Source organism: Phocoena phocoena, chromosome 2, assembly GCF_963924675.1.
Source record: "Phocoena phocoena chromosome 2, mPhoPho1.1, whole genome shotgun sequence".
Classification (NCBI taxonomy): Eukaryota; Metazoa; Chordata; class Mammalia; order Artiodactyla; family Phocoenidae; genus Phocoena; species Phocoena phocoena.
The window spans coordinates 162,823,388-162,845,846 of NC_089220.1; the positions used below are offsets into that span (position 1 = coordinate 162,823,388).

Below are 22,459 nucleotides of genomic sequence, written 5' to 3' on the forward strand. Positions count from 1 at the left end.
TGTTGTGGCCTCTCCCGTTGCAGAGCACAGGCTCCGGACGCGCAGGCTCAGCGGCCATGGCTCACGGGCCCAGTCGCTCCGCGGCATGTGGGATCTTCCCGAACCGGGGCACAAACCCGTGTCCCCTGCATCGGCAGGCGGACTCTCAACCACTGCGCCACCAGGGAAGCCCTACTGTGTACTTTTGTTGTAAGCTGTCTCATATATTTTTGGTAATGAGGCAGGATATCTAAATAAAGCAAATAAAATTGCTTTATGTAGCTTTGCCTAGAATCATAAGTCCTAGAACCTGGCATGTAGGAAAAACTTGTCTGCTTTTGCAGGTAAGATATTTTCATTTCCATTTGAAATATAGGGTAACTAAAGCACAGAGAGTTTTGTAAATCATGCAATATCCCCTATTCAGCAAACCTAACAGAAAGAATTCTGCCCCAGGTCTCCTGAATCCTTGTACAGTATTTCTTCCGTACTTAATTGTGCCTGGTCCTATCATTTTTGCTCCAGAGAGACTGTCTACAATTTATTCATTCATTTGGTCGGTCAACAAACATTTATTGAGCATTATTCAATGTCCAGTGGGGACAACACCTTAAAAAAGAAAAATTTTCGGGCCTTCCCTGGTGGTGCAGTGGTTAAGAATCTGCCAGCCAGTGCAAGGGACACGGGTTTGAGCACTGGTCTGGGAAGATCCCACATGCTGCAGAGCAACTAAGCCCGTGCGCCACAACTACTGAGTCTGCACCCCAGAGCCACAACTGTTGAGCTCGCATGCCACAACTACTGAAGCCTGCATGCCTAGAGCCCGTGTTCCGCAACGAGAAGCCATCGCAATGAGAAGCCCGCGCACCGCAACGAAGACCCAATGCAGCCAAAAATAAATAAATTTATAACAAACAAACAGAAAAGAAACATTTTCTGTAAAATACTCATTAGACATACATATTGAACATTTACTGTGTGGAAGGTGGGAGGGGACCGTGATGAACCCTCTATGTACCTGGGTTTTTTCCTAGCCTACAACTAGCTATTCTGTGAATTGAGCACAGCGCTACGTTTTCTGGCTCTAGGGTTCCTTTCTGTGGAATTTTTGGCCATTTCCATCTCCGTGACTCTTTTAAGCTCTAATACTCTACAAGCCCATGGAAAAGTCTAGATTGCCAACACTGTGGTAGTGCATCACTCTAGACTGTATCCAATAAGGCTTTAGGCAGTGGCAGATCATTTAAATTCACAGTGAAATCAAAGAATAGCCCCTCTAGAAGAATGATTAGCATCTTTCTGTGTTTAAAGGGAGATATTTTAGACCATTTGCATGTGATTAGTAGTGGAAGCCTTAACTTGGTTATTAGAGTTCTAAGTAACTGATTTAATGGTATTATAAGCTTCATTAAATGCATTTTTGTTTCTTGGAACGTTCTTGTATTGATGGGAACCTCACAGCTGTAATTAAATCACTGCTCTCTTAGCGCTTTTTGAACCCATATCCTGCCGGTTATAAAGCTTGTCAATTTGTATCTTTTGGTAATAGTTGCCTAGAGGAGAACTGTTCTTGGTCAGACACTGAATTTCCCATACTTGTGGAACACCTTCCCCTGCTGGCCCACTGAAATGAAAGACTAGGAGTAATGATTAAATCTAATTTTCCCTCCTGTAGTAGCAGAGTGAGCTGGGTCAGCAAGGCCAGTCCCTGCAGATGGCTTTAAAATACCTTTGTGATTTGATCTCCTTGCCTTCCCATCCATTTCTCTAAGTGCCTATCACTGTCATCCTTTACCACCCTGACACGATTCCAAGGTGAGAACAGCTCAAATGAGCAAGAGCGTTTGTGATGCCTCCCGAGGACGTGGCTTATTAAATGAGTTCGGCAATGAACCAAGTCTGACTTGTGAGCCACAAGGCAGGTTAGCACGTTTGCACAAAGGCCATTCCATGTATTATTTAACCCATTCAAATGCTCTGTTTTCTCTCTGCTGCCCAGCATAACTCACAGGAAATAATATAAACTCACAAGTTGTTAATGTCTGATTTGTATTTTCAGATGTGCTGGGAATCATTTAGTTTCATTCCTTTGTTTGGATTGTTTTCTCAGAACAACTAGAGAATGTTTATGAAGGGTGTGTGTGTGAAGGACGGGCAAGGAAGGGAATAAAAGTGCATTACTTTAGGGCTGCACAACTGTTTTAGGGACTCTCTGGATGTGCTCATTAACCATTGTCACGACTTACCGCGGTGTGTCCTAACATTGCATTCTACTCGGAGATATTCATACCAACTCAAAGATACTACAGTTAAACAGATTTCACTGTTATGAGTTAGTTTCCTCTTCTTACGACTAGCAGAATATTTTTCTTCTCTATTAGAAAGCATGCAAATGATGCATAACAGGTGGTAAATCGTTGTTTTTTTTTTTTTTTTTTTCCAAACAGATTGGCACTATCGGGTTGCTCAGGCCTTCCCACAAACAGAAGAGGAGGTGGAGGTGGATTCCCATGCATTCAGCCACCGGTGGAAAAGGCACTTGGATTCTCTCAAGGCGGTAGACTCAAACCGAGCCAGCCTGGGCCAAGACTCCCCAGAGCCCAGAGGCTTCACGGACCTGCTCCTGGACGACGGGCAGGACAACACCACCCAGATTGAGGTAGGTCAATGATCTGGGTAATTGAAATGGATTAATAAGTATATTTCTTACAAGGCACCCAACTTCCACATATGTATCAATATTTATAAGCTGTCCCTTCGGCTCAATCTGGAACTTATGGACTTTTTTGTAGAGGATCAATTTAATTCATTAATAAATAATTAATTTGTTAATATTCAGGAATTCAATAAGTAATTATAATTATGCTAAATAATAGCTAAGCCATTTAATCACCCACAAATGCACTTACTCAGGAAGCAGACAAACATGGGCTTGCTGTGATGACGTCAGTGAGGAGACACAAAGGGAAATACAGTCCATCTCCTGCCTGCAAGGAGATGATTGTGTAACAGGGTCAGAAAGTCTAAACGCCGTAACCAACTCATCCCTATGCCGTGTGATATGCGCAAAAGTATACGCCAGTGTGGCGTAGAGGAGGGGATGATCATCTGCTTGGGATTAGGGGATGGGCTGTTGTCAAAGAGGCCTAGGAGTGGGCACTTAGGCTCGGGCTCGGCAGATTGAGAGGAGCTCACCAGGTTGATAATTTGTCGATGGTAAAAGAGAAGATTGCTGGCAGAACGAATTACATCTGCAAAGGCTGAGTCTTAGAACGGCATGGCATTATGAGGAGTCTTGCATGGTGACCAACTGTCCCAGTTTACCTGGGACTGAGGGGTTTCCTGGGATGTAGAACTTTCAGTGCCTAAAATGGGGCAGTTCTGGGCAAACTGATGGTTGGTCACTCTATTACTTTACATAATTCTTTGTGATAATTGGAGCCACAAATGGGAAAGAGAAGGACGGTTGGAGGTGGGTTCGGCGAGTAGGGAAGGCTGCTGAAGGCACATTCTAGGCAGATTTTGGGGTTGCCCAGAGGCCTCAAGGGTGGTATTGCATTGCTTAAGTTTCCATAGCCCTTAGCATTGCAAATCCTAAAATATGATCTTGTTAGTATACTAGATATAACAGACACAAACAAGTGAATCTTATGGAACTAAGCAAAAACCATTCAAGTGAGAACAGAAGCTATTTATTCAGTTTGTTGTAGCAATGGAGTGAGCCTCTATCACTTGCCTTTGGCAGAGACTCAAAAGCAGGCAGGGGAGTGGGAAAGTTTTTCCGTTAAAAAAAGAGAAGGCTCCAGGTGTGCTCTGATTAGAGGTTGTTGGCTCGGAGAAGCTGGAGGTAGGCTCATCAGAAGCCGAGCATCTCATGTGATTGGGGAACATACATGGCTTTCTGTGGTTGGTCCAGAGTTGGGCATCGGGACAAAAAATAGAGAAACCATCAGTTTTTAATCAAGTCCTGGCCCTTCTGGGCCGATGGCTGCCAGGATTGTGTTTTGGCTCCCTGGACTGGTTGCTCTAGAGGTTGGGGTCAGAGTTCTGTTGTTATCCATGGTCTGGACATTGTCCGTTTGTATATTCTCTCAATCTGAAGGTTTAGTTCCTACTATGTCCCAGGTAACAGGTTTCTATTTTAAAGGACCAGGCAGCATTCTTTTTACTGCCCTGAAATACTCATTATTTAGGAAAAGAACTCAACTTCATGAAACAGATATGACATAGTTCTGCAGATGGTATCAAAGCATCATTTTGTTCCCTCATGGTGAGAGGAATCTTCAGAAATGAAGCACAGGCCATTGGGATTCTCTTTATGTGAGAGCCCGAAGATTTTCAAAACCCCTCTCCATCGCCTTAGTTAGTTTGTGACTCTGGTGGTCCCTGACTGCCCCCGTCAGGCCCTTAACAGACAACAGAGGATGTGCCAGGAGCAGAAGTCATATAATATCTGTAAGAGGCTCTTCTGACTCCTGCAGAGTACCTGCTATTTTGGCAACAATGTCGTGGTAACAACTCAGGGTAGGCAACACAGTTCCTCCCTGGGCTGCTCTTGAGCCAGGGTACAGCATAAAGAAAGGAGAGCTGAACAGAAGCAGAGATGTTTCCTCTTTGCCCAGAACTAGTAACCTATTGAGATTAAAGGGAGAGAACACAGACTCCTAGAACTCTGTGATCTCCGTGCAGGGTGCTGAATTTTTCTAATCATTTGTAAAATAGAAAATCCTTTTGCTCAGGGATATATTAACACTCCCCAAAGTATCAGTACAATTCTAGTTGTTAGTATAGCCATGATTTTGTTATTCAGCCAGTTTTTCTCTTTTTCTTCGGGAGACCACGTAATGTCAGAGATTTTGAATCAGTAAAAAGGAGGAAGGATGATGCAGGGAGCTATTCACTGAGCACTCACTTGGTGCTAAGACCTGCCAGGTGCTGTATGGTCATCATCTTATCTGGTCCCTACATCAGCCTGCTGAGATATGCATCCCCAGTTTCACCGGCTGATCTCAGTGATTAACATGAGGGTACTTTCAGTTTTAGGTTGAGTATTTTTCCTAAGGTCTCTCATTAATGAGTAAAGGGCTGGCATTCAAACCCAGGACTGCCCAGCTCTCAAGATTTAGCCTTACTACTTGGCTTTGCTTCCTCTAATAGAAGGAAAAATAAATGGCTGTTTGACGATGTAATGATTTTGGATAACTGTAGCGCCTGAATATCGATAGAGTAACTTCAGGGTTTCAGTCTGGCTGAAAGGGGACTCGTCTTGAAGCTAGATTTCATAACAAGAGGACTGCTTTTATTTTGAGTTTATTTTTATGGGGTGCTGGGGATTGATGGAGATTATTGGGGATCTAAAGTCCCATAAGTCACCCCTCGGCACCACCACTAGTTCTGGAAGCAAAAGCCTACATCAGAAGCTTCTCTGTAGAGTTTACTTATCCTGGCCCTTGAAATAGTATTTTTGAAAACTGTTGCATCTCTTTTGGGGAAAATACTTTTGCCCGATTGAGTTAAATGGAAATAAGAAAGAAAGGAATCAAATGGTTATAGAGGGATTGCTCTGTGCTGGGCATCATGACAAGATCTTTCTTATGTTTTAGGAATAGCATTTTGATTTATGTTGCTTAATATAAGCAATGAGCATGAACGACTGTGTATGCTTTTGCCTTTTAGAAGCTTCCAGAGTCGATGTCAGGAATCAGAATTATTTGGCCTGAGAGCCCTGATTGTAGCAGTGGCTGTTAAAATAATTTGTATCCCAGTGAGACTTAAACCACCCAGAATGGCATCCCTGTGCATGTTCTCCCCAACTTCTGCCATTGTCTAGACTTTGTATCCCACTTTCACTGAACGAAGACAAAAACAAAAGACAATAGCATATTTACTATTTTGGCACAAATTCACTCTGAAATAAACAAAAGCTGTTATTTTCTTAACTTGGTACTTGACAGTATTTTTTCTGGCTCTGCACAAGAACAGATAATGGAGGGATTGTAAAACTTAGTATCCCAGTTAAAGAATCTTCCAATTGAAGTTTCATTGCTGTTGTCATTGTTTTCTTTTTTTCATATTCTTTTCGTGAAGATATAAAGATGTTTTGAAACAGTTTGTATTTCCTGATGAATAAGTGGGGACTCAACATTTGGCAAGTGCCACTGTCGATCTGCATTTTATTTTACATGAGACCTTTATTCTTGTCCCTCCTCTGTTCATGTGGATGTATAACCACTTGGACAAGTCAAAAGAAGAGTACTGGGCTTCCCTGGTGGCGCAGTGGTTGAGAGTCCAAGAGTCCGCCTGCCAATGCAGGGGACATGGGTTCGTGCCCCGGTCCGGGAAGATCCCACATGCCGCAGAGCGGCTGGGCCCGTGAGCCATGGCCACTGAGCCTGCGCGTCCGGAGCCTGTGCTCCTCAACGGGAGAGACCAAAACAGTGGGAGGCCCACGTACCGCAAAAAAAAAAAAAGAAGAGTACTTCCCCCTGATTAGTAGGTATTAAAAGCAGTCACTAGCATGCTTTTTGTAATTACTTTGGGAATATAAGGGCTTCAGGGACTTTCAGGTTAGATTGAATTCCATTCATGACTTGGCCATGCTTGAGCAGCCTTCAGTGAATTCCATGACCGCAGGGACACATGCATGGACGAGCAGCACGTGGATCTCCACCTCGCTGCTGGCTGCCCTTCCATTTTCTGGGGTGGAGCTCTTGCAGCATCAAGGGCGCCCTATGGGATGGAGAGGGACTGAGCAGTGTTTGGTGAGAATTACTCGTCTTCATAAAGCTCAGTTTCCTCAGCTTATGCCTGTGTGATGCTGTCGGTAACTTACAGTTCTTCACTTTACAGAAATCAGTCCTTTCTAACACATGAAACCAAATGTGTGTTTTTTTTCCCACTTTTTCACATGCAGCATTTGGAACTTCATATTCCCTCTCTTGGGACAATGAAAATGTTTCTGAAAAGGATTGTCAAGTGTGATTTTTATTTTTTTGGCTTCGATTCAAAAGTACCTGGGTAACTTGAAGAAGGGAAGATTAAAAATGAGGTTTATGGATCATATAAGTGTAGCTCCATGATCCAAACTGACTCAGACATTGTGAGCTAGACCAGCACGTCTCCGGTGATGCAGGTGTGGCTAAACTACAGGCGACACTTTGCATTGCAAGGAGTTAGAGCACAGAGCAGATTTAGCTCTTAGTTTTGAGGGTATAGATTTCTGAAAAATCTTAGATTAAATTGCAGTGCCTACCAACAACATATCTTGTGGATTTCTCATTCTTGTACCAAATAAAACTTGCAGGCATATCTAACAATTGTATCACCTATGATCGCATTAAAGTTCATATCTGAGGAAAGTACAGTGGAAAATGGTTAGCAAATATGTGCAACAGAAGTAGCTAAAAGCTACAGATCCACTGTGTTTCCACTTCAATGCACATGTAAAAACTCTTTTTTTGATCGTCTGCTGTGGCACACTGCCAGTTGTATCTGTATCATATTGTCACAAATTCTATAATATATTTCTTTAAAAAGCTACCAGTTGCCAGTTGCCGCACACAGGTTATCGTGTGTGTTCTAATCTTTTATTGCAGTTCATAACTAGGTATTCTATTTGACAGGAAAGAAGTCACTGGAAAATCCTTCATCTAAAAGAGAATGCTGTTACTTTGAGATATTTTACAAAGCAAAGGCAAATTTCATAATGTCCCACGTGGGCATAATCTCCATGGTATGTTTGCAGTACGGAGGATACATCAGAATATTCTTAGATAATGAAATCCTACCGCTCATGTGTCTCAAGCGTAGATAGGCTTTCTCAGCTTCAGAGATCTGACAATAACAGTACTGAATATAAAGGTAGGGTAGTAATAAGACACATCATCCCATTTCACAGAAATAATGAAAATTTGCAGAATACTGCTGTGCTGATTCTTTCTTCAGGCCACTGTTCTGCTCAGTGAACTCGTGGAAGACAGTACTTACAGATGAGAAGAATGTGGTCATACAGATATGTGACATTTTTCAGAAGAAAGAAAAGTACCACCTGGTACTGAACAGTTCTTTTACTGTATTTTCTATGAATGTAAAAGCTGGTGTCGATTTTTTTAATGAAGCATTTCCGTCTTAGGGGAATCTTAAACTTTCAGAGGCATCCATCTGTGGTTGCAGAAGCAGAAAGCTGTGCAAAGGGAAGGCTCAGATAATCCTGAGGAAACACACTTATTTGACTCGAATGAATTGAAATTTCCTGAATGCATGTAGGTGTCAGGTTGCCTTCCACAGAAGATGAGAAGGAAAGCATTGTGAGAGCATGTGATTGAAAAGGAGCAGAAATACTGCATAAGTTAATCAGCACCCAGAGGAAGACCCTTATTCTGTAGAGAGCCAGGACTAATGAAGAGAGACAAGGTGTCATCTGAACCACGTCATGGAGAGAGAGTTAGAAGGTAGCCAGGTATCAAGGTATTTCTAGCCAGAGAGTTTTGCACTGGCAAGCGGGGAAAGATTTTTAAACTCCGTTATGCTACGTGTCTTAGTCCGTTCAGGCTGCTATAACAAAAATACCACAGACTGGGTGGCTTAAACAGCAATTTTATTTCTCACAGTTCTGTAGGCTGGGAGTCCAAAATCAAAGAGCTGGCAGATTTGGTGTCTGATGAGACCCCACTTTCTGGTTCGTAGGGGGCTGTCTTTCTGCTGTGTCCTCCCATGGCTAAAGGAGCTAGAAAGCTCTCTGGGGATCTCATTTGTAAGGACACTAACCCCACTGATGAAGGCTCTACCCTCATAACCTAATCACTTTCTAAAGGTCCCACCTCCTAGTACCATCACATTGGGGGGTTAGGTATCAACATGTGAATTTTTGAGAGACACAAACGTTCAGTTCCTAATGCTATGCTAAGTAAGGTGTTTGGGATTTATCAGGAAGGAACTTGGAAGCTATTGAATATTTTAAATAGAGAAAGGCAAGATTGTATTGGTGCCCCAAAAATGAGTGAGGAGTGGATCTGAAAGCCCCAATCTAAGGGGTGGGAAGATGAAATAAATTTAGATGAGAATTATTGTGAGCTGAAATGAGACAGTAGTTAGAGGAATGCTATTGATGAGCATATGAACTTCAGGAATATTTCGATTTCTAATCGATAACTTACATTAACCACGATGACTGAAGTTTTACCCAAACTTCTGGTGCTTGCTTGATTCCGAGGGTCAATTGCAGATCCTGGTCATTTCCTTCCCTGGCAGTGTGGCCTGCTACAGCCTTGACAAGCACCCATCTCACATGGGTTGGGAATTGGCCTCATCTCTTCAACTCTGTATTGCCAAAGGTTGTATGCGAACTGACAACAAAATCTGTTTCAACTTCTTCTGTTTTGGAAACTGGAAAAACACAGTTTCAAATTTATGATTTAATCCCATCCATTTGCTTTTAGAATATTGATGATGACTTTTAGTTTTCAAAGAAGAAAATCCACTGAAAATAGTAAATCAGGCAGAAATTATCTGCAATTATTGCTCACCCTCTAAAAAGATAATGAGGATTAACATAGAGTATCATATATCTTGCTCAATTATAGATTATTCTTAGCTTGACATGTCAGCTCTTTATTGGAACAAAGATGAAAAAAGATCCATAACTGTACTTCAGAGAGTTCCATAAAGAATAACTGAATTATCTCTATGATGCTTCACTGTTAGTTAGTTGAAATTACTTACGGTAAGAGCATGGAAATAGTCTTCAGAATGATAAATACAGGTTGTAAAATTATTAAGTGTGTTAGTCATATAGTTTATTTTTAGAACAAGAATTATATTTTAGAATAATATTCTTGCATTTTCCATATATGAAGAGAAATATCATATGAAATATCATATAATGTAATATTCTTGCATTCTCCATATACAAAGAGAGGTCCTCCCCTCACCAGGACCCTGAGATTAATTATAAGAATCTGGCATTGAGTTTTTCCTACCTCAGTTTCCTAGCCATTCATGAGGACTGCGTCATGTCCTCTGCCTTTCTTTGCATTAATTAGGGCAGCGATAAGGAACTTCTAATGTAAGGAACTCCAGGTTAACCAGTAGAATTTCTGCTTTGTCATCTTGCAATCTTATTTTTCTTCTTTCTCCAGTCTAACTTCCAACAGGACATTTAAAATACACTTTCATGAAAATTATTATTTTCAGTATCAAAATTATAGTACTGTTTAGTGTAATAGGTCTAGATCTTTATCTAATTGATTTTTTTAAATCCTGCTGAAGAATCAGGCTCATTGTTTGCTATTCCAGAATGTGTCCAGTCTGTGCACACTGAGGAAAGGGCTCAGGGTGAAGGATGGGCTGGAACTCAGGAGCAAAAAAGCCAGCAGGTGCTCGAGTCCTCTGTTCTCCTGGCAGCTCATGGATGTGTCCCCCAGTGGACAGTGGTCCAGGCAGGGCTGTGTCCTGTTTGCTTCTCCTCTTTATTGGACAAGTCTGAGAGGAGCATTGCACAGGGGAAATACATACCCAAGGTCAGGCACCAAGCAGCCCAGGCTGACCTGCCGGCAGTTTAGGAAGTGCCAGCACTTGGGTTGGGGGTGCCAGGTTCCATGGAATGATGAGCTCAGTCTCAGTCTTCTCCTTTCTGGGTGCACAGCTTATCTTCTCAGCTATCTAGCTTCTGGGCAACAGAGAGATAGTTCTGGGGGTCATTCACTGGACAATCCCATTCTATACTAATGGATTGTGCCTTAAGGACTAGTCTTTTTTTTTTTTTTTGCGGTACGCGGGCCTCTCACTGTTGTGGCCTCTCCCGTTGCGGAGCACAGACTCCAGACGCGCAGGCTCAGCGGCCATGGCTCACGGGCCCAGCCGCTCTGCGGCACGTGGGATCTTCTTGGACTGGGGCACGAACACGTGTCCCCTGCAGTGGCAGGCGGACTCTCAACCACTGCACCACCAGGGAAGCCCAAGGACTAGTCTTTTATGTGTTATTTTCAGAATCAGAAACAGAATAATAAAGTGATTGTAGCTCAAAGACTAAATAAGTCTGAGTTGGTACAGTCATGCCAATAATATGATTTTTATTACTACATCTGGAGAAGTGTCGGGGCCACTCCTTATTCCCGTGAAGATTTGTTGCATAATGAATCTGCCAGCCCCTATGATGTGAACTTACTTAATTTTAGGAATACTAACACCGAGTACACTAAATCACACCAAGTCTTTGCCGTTTATTTTATCTAACAAATTAATGTGCACTCTACAACTTAGTACCAATGTTTTGGAAAAATAAAGACTAGGACTCTGATAAGCAATGATTATCTGTAATTTTGTGTGGCACCCAGAAGTTTCTATGGACCTTTGTCAAAGATGTCTCATGTGTCTTTGCCAAATACTGTGACTTCTATGGAAACATTATTAGCTCTACACATAGGTGGGCCATTACATATATAGGAGGTGTTTAAAAACTCCTGATGATTTAAACTTACAGTATGAAAAAAGTATATTGTTATTCTTAAGCAATGATGTATAATATATTTTGCTAAGTGTTCAGGGGACTTTTATCTCCTCTTACATTTCTGAAGCAGTTTTAAGGCAGATAAGGTCTCTTTATAACAAAGCGTGCATATGCATATTCATATTCTTTGCTTTTGCATTTGTGATAAATTTGCTAATGTGCCACCCTGTACTCTATTAAGGAAGGTATCAAATAGCCAAAGGTCCTTTTGAGGAGGGGTGGCTAACATTCGGAATGAACAGAGACTGCCTTAATTTTCTTTTTGTGTATCCCTGAAAGAAAACCTTTCTGTTCATGTCCCAGCGATGCATAGATGTCTGAATCTGTCTAGAAACAAGAGAAGAATTGAACTTTGCAGCCCTTGGGAACAGTTGTTTTGAGCTATTTTCTGTATGGTATTTCAAGCCTGAGCTATTAAATTGAAATAATAGTGTGGAATCCATGGCACTGAATTGAATGAATGGATTAAATACTGCTGAAACTATTTCTCTTTTACAAGTAATTTCTAGCTCTTTTTGTAAATTTCATATATTTATACAATCTTTAGCTTAAAAAGCAAAGCTATGGAAAACACTAACATTCACCTTTTAGACAATATCTCTATCAGTCATCTATCTATCTATATTATTTTGCATTCACAGAGCTGATCCAACTTGTCACCAAAGGAATTCGAAACGAAAACTTGCAAAGCAAATTTCTTACTGTTGAAGTTAAACATTTCATTTAGTCACAGCACCTTTTATTAAAGATCTTTTAGGTAAATACTTCCAAAACTAAAAATATTTCGTCTTGTGATAGGATTTTCCACTTAAATATAACACTGCCTAACTTTTTAAGGTTTCATGAATTCTATTCTGGAAATTTTTATAATTTTCAAAGATGAATGTCATGATTTATGATTGTCAGATTTCTTTCTCTAAGGACCGTTTAGGTTATAATATTGTCCAATTTTCTTAGGTTATAGTGCTTTGCACAGTGTTCATATTTGAATGCAGATCTTGTTCTGTCAATAGAGCAGAAGGTGATTTAAAATTTCATTTTCGAAAATGTTTACAGGGAACACTAACAAACCTTTCCAAGAAACTCAAAACAGTTAATTTGTTCGTTGTAAATAGTGTTGTAGAATGATCTGTTATCTTAAAAATCAAGTATAAACAATCAGTTTTCTCTTTCTTAAATACCAACTGAACAAAGAATGACTTGTCATCTTTCTCTGTCCATTGAGGAATCAGATATCTCTTTATTATTTTTAAAGTGAATGGGATTAATCTTTACCAGAGCAGAAGCATGTCATATTCAGATGGGAAGGGTGCAATTCAAACTGTAAGAAAACAACTTTATGAATAAATACAGAAATGTGCCAGGCCAAAGTAATAAGTATTCATTAGAAGTTTTTCTCACGTTACTAATTGGACCTAGTGATAAAAAACTATCTTCTAAAAGTAAACAAAAATTTTAGACAAATCTTTGTATTTTCACTGTCCCTTAAAAACTCTGTGGAAAGTAATATTTTCCACCATAAACCTAAGGAAATAAAATAATCAGTACATTCAAAAGCCCCCCTTCTTTGCCCCTGCCAACAGCCCATCCAACGTGGCTCTATTTAGGCAGAAGACTTTAGAAAGAAAGCAGCTGCAGTTCAATTACTTACTGGTCCACAAAGAACTTAAATAGAAATCAAAATCACTTTTGCCATGACGGTTAAAATGTTATTTTGCCTCATCGAAGAGGTTTGCTATGGTCTGAGCATATTTCAAATGTATATGACATGCTTCATTCAGGCAGTTTAGTCACTGAACAATCATAACTGCCACTTCAAGGATTTTTTTTTTTTAATTTTGCTTTGTAAAGGTGTATTTCTTACTTTGTTATTAAAAGGAGAATGGTTGACATTTTCTGCATTTAAATCATTTGCATAAAAGGACAAAAGAAAAAAAAACTCTACGTTTTTATCTCCTTAAGAAAAATGTTTAAACATCTTCAAAGGGAATTTTTTTTTCCAGCTGGTGATCACTTGTGAATGCAAATTAGAGTAAGGGGTAAATGACTGTGAGACTGTTCCTCCTGATTGTCTATTGACTTTTTAAGTGTTGGTAATAAAGAATCTGGTAAGAGAAAATGATTTCCAACTTTGAAACAGTCCCTGAAACAAAGCGAGGAGCGGGTTGACAGAACAGAAGCAGAATCTGGGACAAACATTAATTTTCTCACTTTGTCCCTTTTTTTTCTAGCAGTGCTTTCCACCAGTGATCTGCCATCTGCCCAGTAGCCTCCATACCAATGTATCATTGTCTTCCTTTGGGCTGCAGTTGCAAAATTAAAAACCAAAGAACTTGGCATTGTAGGTGGTGGTTTTAAAAATCTTTATGTGTAGGCAAGGTTGCTATAAACTATAGATATTTTTCAAAGCCTATAAATAGAAATTTTAGTGATTTGTAAATGTATGTTTGTGTGTGCATGTTTTGTGTGTGTGTGTGTGTGCGCGCACATACATGTGTGTACGTTATTCCTAATCACTGTAAATAAAAATTACCTCAGTGGGGGAAAATAAACGGTGGCTGGATAGCCCCGTTTACCTTACGCTTAGGCACTTATTTCTCTGAGCAAACACCAGTATTTTTTTTTTCATGGAGGCAGTAAAAATGAAACAGCTACCTGGAGGACTGGCCAAGACTCTCTTGCTTCAGTGAGTGCCTTAAGCTTTAAATATGTTCTTTAGATTATTGTTCTGGAAGGTAAGGATGAGACACAATGAAGGAAATCAAAGCATAATGGATTTTTTGAAATAATGAGGATCGAGGGAATTGCCTGGTGGTCGATTGGTTAGGATTTCTTGCTTCCACTGCAGGGGGCACGGGTTTGATCCCTGGTCGGGGAACTAAGATCCTGCAAGCTGCTCGGCGCTGCCAAAAGAAAAAAAAGAGGATCAGACATTATGAAAACTGGAAAGGAGATGTGACCGTGAACCCAAGATTATGGGGCAGCTCAAATGAGATTCCCCAATTCTTCCGTAACTGTGCCCTTTTCAGCACATGCCCCCAAAACCCTTGTTCACCTGGCTGTGTTTCAATCTCGGTGGCCCCTCTTCTCCCTTACGGGCAAATTTGCCCTTTCTCTCCACCAAGTATTTCTCTTGACTAGAAGCTCGTGTTACCACTAACAACTTGTGTAGCCTGAAATCATTATCCTGTGTCTCCATTCCTACAAGGCCACGCGAGAAATTTCTCTTCTAGAATAAGTGAAAGGGCCTCTCTATTTAAAGCAGGGTTTGGCAAGTGAAACTCCATGGATATCACTCCAAACCATATTGCCAAGAAATGACCAGACTATTTCAAAAGGCCCAATCTAGGGAAATGTAACTCAGATTACAGCCTCCATGAGGGATGAAACAGTGCTGGATCTTTTGTTGATGTTCATAAAGCATTCATTGATTTGAAGTAAAATTTTTTGGATGCAGGGAGAATAGTATTTAACTGAGGGTTAGACGTGAAACCCAGGAAGCATAGGGAGACTTGACTTCCTTTTTGACCAAGAAAACCAAGATTCACTTGTGGCTAGGACTGTAAGTAAACTGGAATGTGGCAAGGACTAGAACTAGATTGCCAACAAAAGCCTGATGTTTTTGTTGGCTGTTTCCACATTCAAATGAGTAGTGACGTCGGGTATGTGATTATAGCTTGTCCACTGGGATTCTTTGTACGGCAGCAATTTGTCTTCACACTCAAATGACCTGAATACCATTTCTGCTGCAAAAGAAGAGATGAAGGATGAGGGAAGGTAAGGTGGTTACCGAGAAAGTGTCCCATGGTCATGGTGTAGAAACCCTTTTCCCCGGGTGCAGGAACAGTGATGCCTCTTCAGTGCCTATCTTGAAACCGGGCTTGTTTCCGCTGGAGTCCCCTCTCTCCTTGTGCTGATTGAAGCTCACGCTCCTGCACAGATTTGCACCCCTGCCCCCTCTAAACTGTATTTTTGAAGAGTTATATTTGAAACTGTCACATACAAAATAGTAGTAAGGGGCTTCCCTGGTGGCGCAGTGGTTGAGAGTCCGCCTGCCGATGCAGGGGACGCGGGTTCGTGCCCCAGTCGGGGAAGATCCCACATGCCGCTTAGCGGCTGGGCCCGTGAGCCATGGCCACTGGGCCTGCGCGTCCGGAGCCTGTGCTCCGCGACGGGAGAGGCCACAACAGTGAGAGGCCCGCGTACTGCCAAAAAAAACCAAAAATAGTAGAAAGAGGCGGCAGCAGCGCTGGCGGCAACAACGCTGGTGTCAGCAGCGTGACTCTTTGTAGCCTTCTGGCGCAGAGCAGTGAAGCCACCACACTTTGCAAAGGCAAGCGTGCACCTGCAGGAAAAGTATCCCCTTGGCTTTAGTAAGCTGCTGCCGCTGCTGCTCTTACTTCAGTCACTTTGCTTCTGCTGGGGCTGTTTTTATCCACTTCGCTGCCTTTCTTTCTGCTTCCCCTCTCAGGCAACCATAAATTGAAATGCCGCAAAAGCACACATACCTGGAGACAGAGGCAAAGAGACAGAGACAGAGAACAAAGAAGCACCTTACTGAGTTCTGTCCCTTCCAGTGATGATAGAAAACCTGAAACCACTGCTGTGAATCTTAAGCCACCTGCCTTGGGTGCTAATTGGGCTTTCTCAGGTGACAGCAGGCATTATAGCGCTTCTAGATGAGCAGGGGCCATTGGGCATTTGGTAGAAAAGAGGCGGGGGGTGAGGCTCATCAAAACACTGGACCCTTCCAGGGTTGTGCACCCACTTACTCCTTTATGAATCATCCATGGCTCCAGGCTTCCTTTAATAGAGTAATCCGTGCGTTAACCTCCTGGGATTATTATTCGGGAATCAGGAGAGACCTATTTCCAAGTTCCCCTGTGATGTGATCAAGCTGGAATCTCTCTCCCCATTTTCTTGATGGATTATATATCTGCCTACTTCTAGCATGAAGTAATTGAATTCCGTTTTTTAAAATGGCTGTGTTAACCACTCTTTTGGATTGATTACTCCCTTTCGCTTTACATAGGCTTTCTCCAAACCGAATTCCATGAAGTACGTTAGGTTTCCCCTTTCTAAATTACTAGCGCAGTCCAAATTTGTTGTCTTGACATTTTACTACAGTTGCCTTGATTGGGTTCTGAGTGATCTGAAACTCTTCAGTCCCACATTTAAAGACAATCATTGGATTTACATTTGGTTGGTAAATTTGAGCCCTTGGGGTCATGGTGGCAATAGTCCAAAAAAGTTTAAAAAAAAAGATATCATCACATGAGGCATGATTTACTGCAAGGGAATTTCTTCCTAGATATAGGGGAATGACGGGGCATGGGCACCATGGCAGCTGCTCCCCAGCTGCAGCAGAGTGGGGCCATATGGGAATTTGGGCATATGATGCCACATCTCCTAGTTTCTCAAGAGAAATCCAAACACCTAAAAGTTGTTTGTTCATTCTTTTTTTTTTTTTTTCCTTAATCACATGTGGACCAACACAGTGATGGTAAAATAAAATGTCCATAGGTTCATGTATCTAATGGCCACCTGGCCACCAGATGCTATTGCTACTATGTACAAAACAAATAACTAATTACATTCTTAATTAATATAAACTTACTAGGTCATCTTCCAAAGGGCCATCTTATTTCCAAGTTCTGAGGGGCACCTCACTGTTGCCTTCATGTCTACCCCAGAGGAAGCATACTATGTGTTGAGTTGAATTCAGTCAAATATAATCTGATTCTTGGAGATATTCTCTTCTGTCCTACTTTTCTTCTGTACTTATTTTATGTAAGTACAGTCCTGGTGGACTACTTCCTATTGCATCTCTTGTAAACATGATATTGAAAACAAGAAGTGAAACATGGTTTTAAAGGTCTCACCTTCACTAGTTATTTTGAAGAATGTTTCTAAGATTATTTTCTGTTCTTCTGAAATATTACAGTGTGTGAAGTTGGAGTCATGGGAAATATACTCTTCGGTTATGATTGATTCAATATTCCAAGTTTTCAAAAGTATTTAGACATAATGAGAAAAACTTTTATATATTCAATTAATTACATATAAATATTGTAATTTAAACAATGACATTTCTTCAAGTAATCATCTTCTTTTGTTTTTCCTGGAAGACTGGAACATTTTAGACTTACCAGTGAGATGAATTTAGAAAGTCAAAGTGATTTGAAACATTGGCAATACATTCAACTGTTAATAAGACAGAAGTGTGCTCTGGTCTATATCTATAACTAGCTCGCTAAAAAATTAAATAAATAACAAATGGATTAAACTGTATGATCATTCAGTAGCATTGCATATGTATCAAATAACCACAGCATTTCTAATTTGCAGATAGATTTGAAGGAAAAAGAGAAAGAAAATCAAATAACTGGGGGAGGGGGGACTTTTAGTGTGAGACTTTGCATTTCTTTTCAGTTTTGTAGCAGTTGCAACAGGTATAAGTGGTATCTTACACAAAACACTTTAGAGGTATGATGAAGTAGCTGGGTTCAGCTTACATTATTGGCAGAGCCAGGATAAGGACTCGCATCCCCTGTTTCTGGCTCCTGATGCCAGCCAACCATTCCCCATGCACCACCATGCTGCAGCTCTTTCTCTTGATCCCTGGTAACTGACACCTGGTGCTATGAACTGAATTGTACCCCCTCCCCCAAGTCGTATGTTGAAGCCCTAATCCCCAGTCTGACTGTATTTGAAGATAGGGCTGTTAGGAGGTAATTAAGGTTAAATGAATTCATAAGGGTGGGGTCCTAATCTGATAAAATTGGTGGTCTTATGAGAAGAGCAAGAGGGACAGAGCTCTTTCTCCACGTGTACACATTGAGGAAAGGCAAGGCAGTGTGAGAACACAGTGAGAAGGCTGCTGTTTGCAAGTCAGGAAGAGGGTTCTAACCAGTATATGCCCAGACTGGCACCCTAATCTCAGACTTCCAGGCTCCAGAAGTCTGAGAAATAAATTTCTGTTTAAGCCATTCAGTCTATGGTATTTCATCACGGTAGCCTGTGTGGACTAAGATACCTGGGAGGTGTGGAGAGACAATTTACTACGTGACATTTTCTAAAAAGGGTCCTTATGAAGTTTCCAACACTTGAACACCTAACCTTCCAATCCGAACTTAGCTACTCTTTTCTTGATGAGAATCCTCTTCTTCCTCCATCATGTGACTGGCTGCATGGATCCCCGCAATAGAAGTCTCATATTGTATGTTCTTTCCACCCATTTCCTCATGGCATATTTCCTAGTGAACCCACGATAGCTCATCACTTCAGGAAAAGTAGCCACTTCAGTTTACCAGAGTGTACACTTTCTCTGTCTTTATCCATATGGACTCCCTGTTTGTGGTGCTGGAGAAATTCCTGAACCTCTTTTCTATATTCATGTTCATGGTCTATTATTTGTAAACAATATTTCCTTAATGGTCTAAAAGCTTTGGCCATAGTGTCTTGGAAACTGAATTGTATAGCTATATTCTTCAGATTTTGTGCATGTGGTTAGAATCACTCACAATTGCATACATCCTTCAGTACTCATTAATGTCTGATGAGACAATTAAACGTCAATTAATGATACTTTTCTTCTTGTATACCAGGTAGCCTTGTTTAGAATGAGACGTCATATAAGGTAAATAGTGACCTAAGAGCTCTGACCCAAATGAATGAGTACATGCCAGAGACAGAATGTAGAAGGGAAAGTTGGTGAAGAAGACAAAAAAATAATCTAGGTCTTTTCTGGAAAATTCAGATTGATCTCAGGTTATTTCTTACCCAAATAGCAAATTGTTTATCTAGTCACCAGTTACCTCAGGAAGTAGTTTTAAATACAGCTAAACTAAATATAGTTGAAATATGGTTAAAGATAGTCAGAATAATCTGAGATATTATAAAATGCATTTCTTATCCAAATACATGAAACTTATCCATAACATCCCCAACAGCCTTTGCTCAAAGTCTTCTAATGGGAATTTATCCTTTTTTAAGAGAGAAAATTTTGTTTTTGACATCTTAATTTATTAAACTGTTTTCTCATCCTTGCCTGAATACTTCATCCCCAGAACATCCACAGATGAATCGTCCTTCTGACCTTTGGGCAAAGTCAGTCCAGTTCCTCTTTGTCATCCAGTGGACTCTTCCCCATTCATTTCTCACATGACTTGACCTACAAGACCTCAACCATTTAGATCTTTCTCCTCTAGCCACATTTTATTTCATTTGTTATTAAAATGCTGAACTCACAGTTATACTCAGCAGGAATTTGTCATAAAGCTGTTATGTAGCAGACTAGCAACTGTCCCTCAACTTACTATTGGGAAAATAGTATAAACTTTTTTAGACTTTATAAATGTATTTATAAATTGGTCAGGGAGAGACTGGCCTAGGAAGAACCTGGAGCCTGAGGCTCAAGTCCAAGCCCGGAGATCTTTGAAAGCCCTTTAAGGGAGTTTGCATTTCTCTGGGGCCCAATGCACTTCCTGGGTATTATTTATACTAGGAACAGCTTGATCCCCAGAGGACCCTCAGAGGCTGCTTCCTGGAAAAAGGATTAGAAGATCAATAATATGTAAATAAACTCTGCCACCCACATCCCTGCTCTGAGGAGGTCACTGCGGGCTCTCTGTGCCTGCACAATAGCCCTTCAGCCACTCAGAAGCAGCAGAGTGACCTTAGGGGTTCTTTAGAGCCCTGTACCAAGAAACAAATGTAAAGCACATGCAAATACTCTTGCTAGATTCATTATTGTTGCTTCCAGGGGAAGTGGGAGGGAGTTCGGCTTTGAAGATGGAAACCATGCAGCTTTCCTAGAGTCCTTGTGAGTACCTTACACTTTGTCAGAGTATGAGAAATTCTCTAGGCTTTAGCTCAGCAGTTTTACGACCAATATTTTCGAGTCTTTAAAGATGTTCTAATCTACCTCCGAAGAGGAAGGGAAAAAGCACTGTGGCAGTGGCCTCTGGAAGTCAGATATCATAAAACCAAAATGGAAAAAAAAAGACTCAATGTTTTCATTCCTTTGCAAATTAATGGCACTTAAAAATATGCATCATCTACAAACCCTATCTTTTCAGAAAAAGAAAGCATTAACAAGAAATAGAACATGATATTAGAGTAAATGATAGGTGAATAACCAAATGTATCTTTTTTAAAAATTCATCAAGTTATCTTTGTCTTTTTCACATTTTATTCTTTGAGAACCACTGTATTATGAATTCTTTACTGTGGATCTAACATTTTTGTCTCTATCATAAATGCTTTGAAAAGTATGCAAACAGATTACTTTTAGGTAGCCATTTTCCGAAACTCCTCTTTTTAAAAGATTAACCAGCTAATGATTTTTAATAAAATATTCTGGGGGAACCAATCACTTTCCGTTTTCAAGGCAATCTGTTGGTTTTTCTTCCTCGGCTTTAAAAATTATGCCTGTTATTCCTCTATATGTTTTGCAAACCATTGTTGGCATTTTTTGCAACAAAAACCTCTAGGCCATCATGAGTTATATAAAGTCTTCACTACATCAGGGGACCAAATTTGTATTGGATTTGGGGAACTATGCCCTGCATAGTAGACTGCTTACTTATAAGTCATCAAGTCAACAAAGCCTAATGCAAAGACCTGGATTGAACTTTGGATTTTGTACTAGTTGTAACAGAACACTGATGTGTTGTTTGTTCACACCTGTTCTCACTAGTCTGATTCATTGGAATGTTTATTACATTCTTTGCTCTCTGAGTGAACCTAAGAATTTTTTTCCCAGTCTCTTTCTCCACTGTCTCCTTAGTCTCTGGAATAATCATGTTCCGTCCAGAGTAAAACCCAAAGATAACTCTGACGTAAGCTCTCTTCATTTTTTTAACCCAGGCTGTTTTTTAATGTTTTAACCATTAAGCAGTATTCTGTTCTGAATTTTATCTACAAATTAACTGAATTCAAAATATTAACTGGTGATTATTTCTAAGCAACGTTTATGCACAGTGTAGATCAGTGAAGAGAACTGCTTGTATATCTAAGCCCAGGCACAGGAAATCCATGAGCATATGGAAATTCTCTACTTATAGAAGTATCTGATATATGTAGACTTATAATGTAAGAACATTCAAGTAAGAGTTCCTGTCCTGGTTTCTTTTTAACTTTTCATTTGAGATACAAAAGTAAATCAAGTGGCCCTAGGGTTTGTTATTAATACAATCACTTAATGCCTGTGTCTCCCACTAGACTGTAAACAACATAAATGCAGGAACTGTGTCAGTTTTGTTTACTATATACTTTTTAAAACAAAAGTCTCCTGAATAAATGTTTTTAATGTCCTAATATCAAAGGGAAAGATATTTAATCTAAAAAGGCAGCTGGTTGATATTTGAGGCAAGCACCTAGGAACAGAAGAAGGCTCCTTCTCTGTGAGTGTCCACCCAAGGCCCTCAAATGCCAAAGACGAGAGAGAACTGGTCGCTTCAGTCACGTGTCTGATCTTGTCAAAGAAAAGAAAAAATTAAGTAAAGTGTATCATTTCAGGAAAATGGCTCAATTTGTGTTTTTTGTGTGGATCAGGTATAATGCTTAAAAATGCATAATGTTAAACTTCCATAGCTAAATCTAACCTCTTTCCACCGCGTGCTACTGACAGTTAGTACTGTGGTTGGTATAGTCACGTTCAGTTTACCACTGCTTCATTACCTGCACTGCGTGTTTATGCAAAGCCTGATGATTATGCTTGCAGACCGACTAATGATCTTTAAAACTGTGTTGATATCTCAAAGTGATTGATGCAGCACGTTCATTGCATTTTTGAAGCTGCTTTATCTTTATACTTGTTTCAAAGCATTTTTGAAGCTGCTTTATCTTTATACTTGTTTCAAACCAGGTGGGGGGGGCAGGGGGAGGGGGACGATGACACATAAAATTGTATGTCAAATGAGTGCATCCAAAACCATGATATGAGGATTCCAAATTTATACTATTTGGGAC

The 22,459-nt window shown here is 40.5% G+C and overlaps 1 protein-coding gene across 2 annotated transcripts in view; it reads left to right on the top strand.

Moving 5' to 3' along the window:
• Nucleotides 1-22,459, top strand: part of PLXDC2 (plexin domain containing 2) — a 405,580-nt gene that overhangs the window by 166,091 nt on the left and 217,030 nt on the right. For both annotated transcript variants that reach the window (XM_065900422.1, XM_065900433.1), the window contains exon 2: nucleotides 2,427-2,638. In XM_065900422.1, the coding sequence (XP_065756494.1) occupies nucleotides 2,427-2,638 (212 nt within the window). The remainder of the gene's footprint in view (nucleotides 1-2,426; nucleotides 2,639-22,459) is intronic.